At 39.0% G+C, this 9,716-nt stretch overlaps 1 protein-coding gene across 1 annotated transcript; it reads left to right on the top strand.

Annotated features, from left to right (window-relative positions):
- The first annotated feature begins 4,583 nt into the window (after positions 1–4,583).
- LOC136202040 (pollen receptor-like kinase 3) lies at positions 4,584–7,699 on the top strand. The gene is made up of 2 exons (XM_065992490.1): positions 4,584–5,880; positions 7,049–7,699. Exons 1-2 carry the CDS (start codon positions 4,584–4,586, stop codon positions 7,621–7,623), a joined length of 1,872 nt encoding a protein of 623 aa, XP_065848562.1. The 3' UTR covers positions 7,624–7,699.
- The last annotated feature ends 2,017 nt before the right edge of the window (positions 7,700–9,716 follow it).

The following is a 9,716-nucleotide window of genomic DNA, read 5'->3' as shown; positions in this document are numbered from 1 at the left end:
AGTGTATCTGTTAGATTTCTCATATATTTTAATTAGAGAGCTATACATATATATGGATAAAGTACAAATTTAGTCATATGATTATTAGCAGATAATAGATTTAGCATTCAATGCGATCTTGAGCTTAACGTTTACTAATTGGTCAAGTCTAATTAACGAAAAATGAGTTTTTTCATTAACAGAAGATACACAATTTCACACCTTATTAGGTAGCTATAACATTGAAGGTTGGAAGGTAATCAGAACATGAAATTATTTTCGTTTTATCATTTGAACGAGCTTAAAATGACTTAATAAACTCTCTAATTTTTTTTTAAAAATTGTTGTATTGACTCCCTAAACAATGATCTATTGATTGTATCAACTTACTTAAAGTTTGTGGATTTTAACTTGTCTAGAATCTCTCCTATTCTATCACTTGGATGTTAGGAGGTTGATATCTCAAAGTAAATAGGATATTTTATAAAGACAAATAATAAGTGGATTACTATACCCAGCCCCAATTTCACACTTCCAGCCCCGGAATAAGACGTAACCGCCCTTTAACCAAAAACTGAAAATTCCAAACCCTTCCAAACTCTCTCAAAGTCTCCCAAATACATTTTGATCCGAATAAAAGACAACACGTTTGATGGAAGGCAATCCGTTATCACCGGGAAGAGACGGAAGTGATGCTGTGTCTGAAGTCGAGGTATTTTTTCGATTGAACTTCCTTTGATTTCTGTAATTTGATTTAAAAAAAATCTGGTTCGGCACTCGGGCGTGTGAGCATCACGCCTCACCATGTGGTGGGGCGTATGAGTATCACGCCTCACCATGTGGTGGGGCGTGATAGCCACAGGCCCCACCATGAGGTGGGACATGATGTTCATACGCCCCACTGCATGGTGAGGCGTGATGCTCACACGCCCCACCGCATGGTCGAGCGTGATACTCATACGCCCCACCACATGGTGAGGCGTGATGCTCACACGCTCGAGCATATTTGTGGCTGTTTTTTCGGGTTTAGACACTGAAACGCTGTAGAAATGTCACGTTTTAGAATGTAATGTTCGTTATTTATCATTTACAGGAGGTTTCATGGGAAGAATTTGACGGAAACGGCATAGATTACAGTTTGCAGTTTTTTCCCAAACAAACGTTTCAAACATATCATGAAGCTGTTAACTAGGCAAAACAGACGGCAATTGGGATCGGGTTCGAGTTAACCACAACGTCGCACAAGACGGGGGGCAAGTCAAAGTGGATATTGGTTAAATGTGCTCGTGGTGTTAAGAATTATAAAAGGAAAAAGGATATGGATGTTATACTACGGAAGAATACAAAAACAAAGTACTGTGGTTGCAAATTCCAGATAAAGGTTATGGAAATCGCTGAATTGGGCGGTTGGGTGGTGAATGGGATTTCTGGAGATAGAGGACAACACTGTCATGAGTTGGTTGTATATTGTCAGGGCTACAGAAAAATGAGCGGACTAAGCCCGGGTTCCAAAAAACTTGTTCGTGAAATGAGTTCAGCTCAAGCTAAGCGTTGTGCTATTTTTGCTGCAATCAAAGAAAAACATCCGGAGGATTGCCCGACACAAAGACATATCTATAATTACAGGGAGAAAATTAGGACTGAGAGCTTTGAGGGTCGGGATGTAATCAGTCAGTTTTATCGGCTTGCTATAGATAAGGAATACATACATTGGACGCAAGCGGTGTCGGGCAGCAATGTTGTGACTCACTTATTTATGGCACATCTAACATCGATCACACTGTTCCGATCTTATTACTTGTTTGTTGGTATGGATTCAACATATAAAACAAACAAGTATAAGATGCCATTCTTTGAAATCATTGGAATGACGCCTTCAAACAAAAACTTCTTGATTGCCTATGCAATCATGAAGGATGAAACTGAGGGAAGTTATATATGGGTGTTACAAAAATTGAAGCTTTTGCTCCAACCTGATGTGCATCCGATAGCCATTGCTACGGACCGGGAGTTAGGACTGATGAGACCGGTTCGTGAGGTATTTCCTCATAGTCATCATTTATTGTGCACATGGCATATTAATAAAGATGTGGAGCATAGAGTAGGCAAGTTGTGTGGAATGAAGAGGTTTGGTGAAATTTTTAAGAATTCCAAATGGAAACGTATAATTGAAGCCCCGACAGTAGCCGAATATGAGGCGGCAGTGGTAGCTATGAAGAATACTACTGCCAACTGGCCTCGTGTGATAGAGTACGTGGAGACCACATGGCTAGTGCATAAAGAGAAGTTTTGTCGAGCATGGACGAACAATGTGTTGCACTTAGGAAACACCACAACCTGTCGAGTGGAGAGTTCACATACACAGTTGAAACAGTGGTTGAATTCATCTACTGGTGCACTCGATACAGTGTGGGCGAAGGTGCACAAGGACATTGAGGCTCAGATCGAGGCGATCAAGTAAGACATTTATTCTGTTATTTGCTTTAATCTTTTAAAATTTAATACATTAGTTTTGTAATCCTTCACTGTATATAATCAGATACTCACTCGAGGACTCGAGAAGAAGATCTGCCGTGAATCACTATGGAGCACCTTTCACGTATCTCGACTTACACATTTCACATTACTGCTTGGCTGTACTAAATGATGAGCTCAAGCGTATGCACGGATTGAGTATGGATGTGGTAAGTGAATGCGGATGCGTGTTGCCCATGACTCATGGCATTCCGTGTGCATGTGAGCTTAAAACATATATTGACACAGATGAATCGGTCTGTGTTGACCGCATCCATCCTTTTTGGAGATCTCTTGCATTTGAAGGGTTGAGTGACATACCAGTTACTGCTCCAGTATATGCTGACGGGTCTGAGGATCACCGGTTTTTTCACTCTCTTGTGGAAAGGGTTGAAAAATTAGATCCTTCAATGGTGCGTAGCATATCGATGATGATTCATGATCAGATAAACCCGGAACAAAGTGGCTTCAAAGAACCTGAAGTCAAAGGCACTGTTAGGGGTAGACCAAAGGGAAATTCATCAACGAAACGAAATCCGAGTGCATAGGAGTACAGTCAACGAGGTCGAGCACGGTCATCAGGTTCGAGGAGTAGTCGTAGTCGAGGCCGTTCCTCATCCTCATCTGTGCATAACAACCAGATGCCGGGTATATTTTATTTTATTAATATATATGTTGAAGTTAAAGTAAATATATTTTTATTGATGAATTTCATATATTAATATTTTCAGTCGGATTTGATGCGGATATCGCCGGTTACCACCATTTACATCGGGTTCAAGGTCTCATCGTACCATTTATTACTGGATTCCATGATGTTGTAGCAGATGGTAACTGTGGATTTCGTGTTTTAGCCGATGCCATCACCTATAACCAAGAGGAGTGGAAGCTGATGAGAGTGCTCATAGAGAATGAGATGTGGGCAAACCGTGATCTGTATGCGCCAGTGTACGGGAACGGATTTGATGCTGCCCTCACACGTATTAAATGGGCAGGAGCGGGTTGTGGTGAGTCGCACTGGATGGTGAGTCCGGATGACTTATATGCTGCTGCATCTGTATTGAATGCAGTAATATTCCTCTTTACTACACAACAGTTAGGATGTTGCACTATACTGCCGATGCGTTCGGACGATGGAAGACCACCAGAGCGAGAGATTGTGATTTGTCATTTGGGGAGTTATCATCACTACATATGTCTTTATTTACATCATACGTTTCCAGTGCCTCCCATTGCCACCCAATGGCGTTTATTTCATCATCCGAGTGTTCGTCACTTGGAGAATCTATACGCTGAAAGGAGGGAGGCTTGGACTAGATTATATTAGTTTTATATGTTGTGATTAATAATATTTATTAATTAACTTATATTATTTTTACTGATTTTAGGACTAAATTGTATGGTATTTTTAGGTTTTAAGTACAATTCTGTAGTTACGGGTTTAACGGCCTATTTACGGGTTTAACGGCCTATTTACGGGTTTAAAAAGCTATTTTTTTTACCAATCCGACATGCGGGCATGTGGCTATCACGCCTCACCGTGTGGTCGGGCGTGATAGACACACGGTGAGGCGTGATAGCCACACGCCCGCGTGTCGGATTGGCAAAAATAATAGAAATTTCTCTCCCCAAAACCCATAAAAGGGCATTTTAATCCTTTCACGGGGCTAGGGGTGGGAATTTGGGACTGGGTTTAACAACACCCAATAATAAAAAGCAAATTTGTTAACATATGAGGTTATGTTTGAAGTTATAAATACTAGATATAGATAAAAAAGAAAAACTTAATATTAGAAAAAAGAGAAATGTTAGTTGACAGGGTCAAAGTTTGTCTGTTTCCAAATATCTATTCTTAGAATCTCAGGTTAAAATTGTCAGGTCCATCATTAATTCCTTTCTCTCAAAACTTACACACACACACACGTACAACCACCATCAAACACTCCTTCCTATCCTATGTTGTTCCTAAATTAAACAAACTAAAACTAACTAACTTTTCCTAAAAACAAAACAGACTTGCAGGTCAACCCAAATTTCTCCGACAGCGGCTCGTTTCTTCCCCGGACCTGTTTCTGATTTCCGGCTTGGAGATGACCGTTGTTGTTCGCCTTCTTCTTCTTCTCCTTCTCCTCCTCCAACTTTCCCTCTCCAATTCCTTGTCGGAAAATGAAGCTCTTCTCGAATTGAAAAAATCTTTCACTAATGCTCAACTTTTGACCAATTGGCTTCCAGATACTGATCCTTGTCAATCTAAATGGCTCGGTTGCATTTGTTTTGCCGGTAGAATTCAACGTCTTCATCTCTCCGATTTAGGTCTATCAGGAAAAATCGATGTCGCCGCTTTACAACAACTTCAAGGCCTCAGAACTATAAGTTTCATCAATAACTCATTCACCGGTCCAATTCCTGAGTTCAACAAACTTGGTGCCCTCAAATCTCTCTTGTTATCCGAAAACAAATTCACCGGTGAAATCCCTAACGATTTCTTCGCACCGATGTCTTCTTTGAAGAAACTTTGGCTCTCCGATAACAAATTCACCGGTCAAATACCACAATCAGTGACACAGCTATCGCATCTGATCGAATTGCACCTTGAACGTAATCAATTTACCGGACCAATTCCTCCATTAAAAAACCCGAAATTAACATCATTCAGCTTGGCGAACAACCTTCTCCAAGGCGAAATTCCGTCGAGTTTTTCCTCATTTAACGCCTCTTCTTTCCAAGGAAACGAGAAACTCTGCGGAAAACCACTGAATCAAGCATGTCCAAGTCCAACAACAAATGAATCACAAATCGCTTTGTCTACTGCGAGTAATTCGAATACCACAACAATGGTAGGGATAATGGTGTTGACATTGATAGCAGTTTTCGTGGCGCTTACTATATATTCAGGAAGCGGGAAGAACGATGATGGGAAATTTAACATGTTGGAGAAAGAAAATCTAGATGAAACAGTTCTACCAGTGCGGTCACGAAGTTCAAGCAAGAAATCGGCGTCGGAGAATAGTAGTCGGAGAGGAGGAGGTAGTCGGAGGGGATCGCAGCACGGGAAGCATGTGAATATGGGGGATTTGATAATGGTGAATGATGAAAAGGGGAGTTTTGGATTGCAAGATTTGATGAAAGCAGCAGCAGAAGTGTTGGGAAGTGGAGGATTAGGGTCAGCTTATAAGGCACAAATGACGAGTGGATTAGCGGTGGTGGTGAAGAGGATGAGGGAAATGAATATGATGGGTAGAGATTTGTTTGATGCTGAAATGAGAAGATTTGGTAGGATTAGGCATAAGAATATTTTAACTCCATTAGCTTATCATTTCAGGAAGGAAGAGAAGCTTTTAGTTTCTGAATATATGCCTAAAGGAAGCTTGTTGTATGTCCTCCATGGTACGTATCATCTCTCTTTTCTATCTTCCAACCAATCCATACTTTGATTTTAAAGCTTTTCATGTTTTGGAAAATTGAAATCCGAGAACGTTTCGAGTCAGGTTTGCATAATTTAAGAAAATTAGGAACTTGTTTTGTAACCGACTTATATACATCCATGTAGAAATGGTCTTCTTTGTCCAAGTTTCATTCTTTAGACGGCACGGTTTTAGAATACGTTCACACATTTGGGGCATGTTTTCATAATTTAAGAAAATTAGGAACTTGTTTTGCAACAGTCTGATACCCATTTAGATATAGTTGGTTTTATCTCAAGTTTTATTCTTTAAGCCTCACGACTTTAAAGTATGTCAACACTAGAAACTTTCGGAAACTTGTACAAAATGTTTCACGTTTCCATAATTTAAGAAAATTAGGAACGCTTTTTGTAAGAGTGCGATACAATATATTTCATGTTGATATTGTCTGTTTTGGTCTAGGGTTCATTTTTTGAGCCTCACGACTTTAAAATACGTCTACAATGGAAACTCTAGGAAACTTGCACAAAATATTTCGGGTCACGTTTCTATAATTTTAGAAAATTAGGAACTCGTTTCGTAACAGCGTGATAGAATACTATGTAGATACTGTCCTCTTTGGCCCATAGTTCATTCTTTCGGCCTCATGGTTTTAAAATACGTTTCTAGGAAACTTGTACAAAACATATCGGGTCATGTTTTTTAAAATAAGAAAATTAGGAACTCTTTTTATAACAGTATATAGATATTGTCCGTTTTAGTCCAAATTCAATTATTTGAGCCTCAGGGTTTTGAAATACGTCTAGATCTACGTACCTTACTAATGTAGCAGAGTCACCCCTCTTCATTTTCTAGCGTGGGATTCAGTCCGTTAACATTCCCATTGGTCATCCTTTAGAACCTCGCCTTACATGAGCCTTCCACCATGTCCTCGACGCCACTCCCTCACGACCAGATCATTACACATTTCCTAGAATTTAAAAACTCGTTTCCTAAGATGTAATATGTTTTCAGAAGTAGATCAACAGACATATAAATCCCTAAATATTGTTTCTTGATGTCTATTTCGGTTTCAGTTTTCATATCCGTTTCCGTTTCAACGTAATTATATATAAAAGTGAATGATGGATCCTATATGGTATATATTTCAGGTGATCGTGGAATATGTCATGCACAACTAAATTGGGCAACCCGAGTAAAAATAGTAAAAGGAATAGCAGAGGGGTTGAGTTATCTACACACAGAATACTCAACATATAACCTTCCCCATGGAAATCTGAAATCAAGCAATGTTCTTTTAAATGAAAATTACGAGCCAGTATTAGGGGATTATGCACTTGATCCGTTAACAAATCTGAACCATTCATCACAAACAATGTTTGCATATAAAACACCAGAATACATACAAAAACATGTAATATCACCAAAATCTGATGTGTATTGTCTAGGAATAATAATACTGGAAATAATGACAGGAAAATTCCCATCTCAATACCTCACAAATGGGAAAGGAGGAACAGATGTAGTACAATGGGTAGTTCAAGCAATTTCTGAAGGAAAAGAACAAGAACTTATTGACCCTGAAGTATCAGATAATAGCAATTCAGAAACTATTAAACAGATGGTAGAACTGCTTCGAATCGGAGCTGCCTGCACCGAAGCTGATTCAAATCAACGGTTAGATATGCGAGAAGCGATTAGGAGGATACAAGAAATTCAGGTTTGATCATGCTTACATTCCTGGAACTTCTTCACTAACACATACAGATATTAAATATATGGCCTGACTGACTGAGCCTGCCTTTTACATGTAAAGATAAAAATTTTGATTTGTACATTCCCACTTCATTTCTTTTGTTTCTGATTCATGTATATCAGGGCTCCAAATTTAGTGTCCCCTTTTAGATTTTTTTTTTTCTTTGTTAATATACTTTTCTTATTTTGCTCCATGATTTAACTTTTTTTTATGATATGTAAATTTCATGAATATTAATTTTACTTTGAAAAACTATCTACATTGTTTTTGCTAGTTAAAATGTTAATGAAAAGGAAATTAATTTGGGAAAAGCATCTATGTAGTTTCGAGGATTTGCAATTTGAAGAATGTAATATTTTTTAATGTAAAAAAAATATAAAAGACACTACGCTAGCGAATATAAAGAATTCAACAAATGGTGTTAGTGTTTGCTATAATGTGACAAGTAAATAATATATTAAAAATTGGTTGAAGAAGATGAGTGGGTTTATTTTTGGTTAAAAATTGGTGTTGTGGCAGGTTGACTAGCGTTGATCAGTCATTTTTAGTTGTACACTTTAGTGGGGGAGGTCACCATACGGCTGTAAATTTTTGTGTACAAAAATGAAAGACGTACATCAAAGTGTGAAACAAAGCAAAAGTTGTACACCACATATGTAATTGTTGGCCCAAAATAAATAAATTTTATTATATATATATATAATGCTTGTTTGTCAATTTTAGGATATAGTTTTCATTGTATCTAGAAAATAATAATGATAAAATAAAAATAATAAATACATTCGTAAATTCATCCCAAATACGCGAGGCGTACATCTTCATACGCGGGGCGTACTCCACACATCCAAAGGCGTTTCAGGATCAGGAGCACATTTACGCGGGGCGTGCATTTCCATACGCAGGGCGTATACCGCGCATCCGAAGACGTTCCACTTCAGAGACTCGTTTACGCGGGACGTACCCTTCCATAAGCCACGCGTAAACGTCATCGACAGAACGCGCAAGCTTTAGAAGCCCTGATACGCAGGGCGTAACCGACATTACGCGGAGCGTATCCTCTCTTCCGGCAGCAGTTGGAAGCGGTCAACAGCAGTTAGTGGGAGTTGAAGAAGTTAAGTTAGTTGGTGATGTGGCAAGTTAGTGGGAGAGAATTTCAAGGGGTAGTTGGTGAATAATTACCAAAATACCACTGAATAATTACCAAAATGCCACTCCAAAATACTATAAATAGACCCCCTCCCCTCCATAAAAAACACACTCAATCCAACACAACAAAACCCCTTCCTAAGGTCCCTTCCAATGCTCTCTAGTTCTTAGTTCTAGTTCTTAGTTCTTAAGTCCCTTTGTTCTTAGTTCTTCAAGTTCTTTCTTTCGTTCTTCGTTTTTTTTAGCTTCGATTCCTCTTTTAGCTCTTCTTTAGCTCCAATTAAAGTTCCAATAGCCTCTTTCCAAGTTTTTCTAATTCAATTTAGTATTCCAAGTCTTTAATTTGCTCAATTCCTAGCTAGAGCTCTGTTTTCAAATCGATTTTCCAGATTCGTTCAATTACTTTCAAAGCCCGATTGCGTCTATTTAAAGTCATTTTTTGCTTTCAATCCCTTCGACAAAGTTGTTCCTGACGTCTTGAAGTTCAATCTAGTATATTTATTTGCCCAATTCCGTGCCCAGAAACTCTATTTACAAGCCGATCTGTCCAGCCCAAATCCTTTTAGACATTCTGTTTCCAGAATTTTCCAGATTCGTCCAGTTATTTTCAACTCCCAATTTCGTCTACTTAGCATCCGTTTTAGCCTTCGATCCCTTATAGAAGTTTGTTCCTGACCTCCTGAAGTTAAATTTAGCCTATTTACTCGTCCAATTCCGTGTTCTTATGCATCCAAACGAGCCTCCCGAAGTTGAGGGTTAAATCTGCCCCATTGTCTACCAACGTTTTGCCATTGCCAAGATCACATACCGTACGGGCCCGACCGGTTGCAGCTCTCCAAGGACCTCGCACCGACACCAAAATTCAACATCAATCCGAGATAGCTATTGTGGCTCCGAGTTTGTTGTTGAATTCTAAT

Source organism: Euphorbia lathyris, chromosome 8, assembly GCF_963576675.1.
Source record: "Euphorbia lathyris chromosome 8, ddEupLath1.1, whole genome shotgun sequence".
NCBI lineage: Eukaryota > Viridiplantae > Streptophyta > Magnoliopsida > Malpighiales > Euphorbiaceae > Euphorbia > Euphorbia lathyris.
This window is presented reverse-complemented; position numbering and strand designations above follow the sequence as displayed.

What these genes read in the sequence shown, in the direction of transcription:
- LOC136202040 (XM_065992490.1), top strand. Translation starts at nt 4,584, where the DNA reads ATGACCGTTGTTGTTCGCCTTCTTCTTCTTCTCCTTCTCCTCCTCCAA. An exon ending in CTTGTTGTATGTCCTCCATG is followed by an intron (nt 5,881 to 7,048) that starts GTACGTATCATC and finishes TATATATTTCAG; the next exon opens with GTGATCGTGGAATATGTCAT.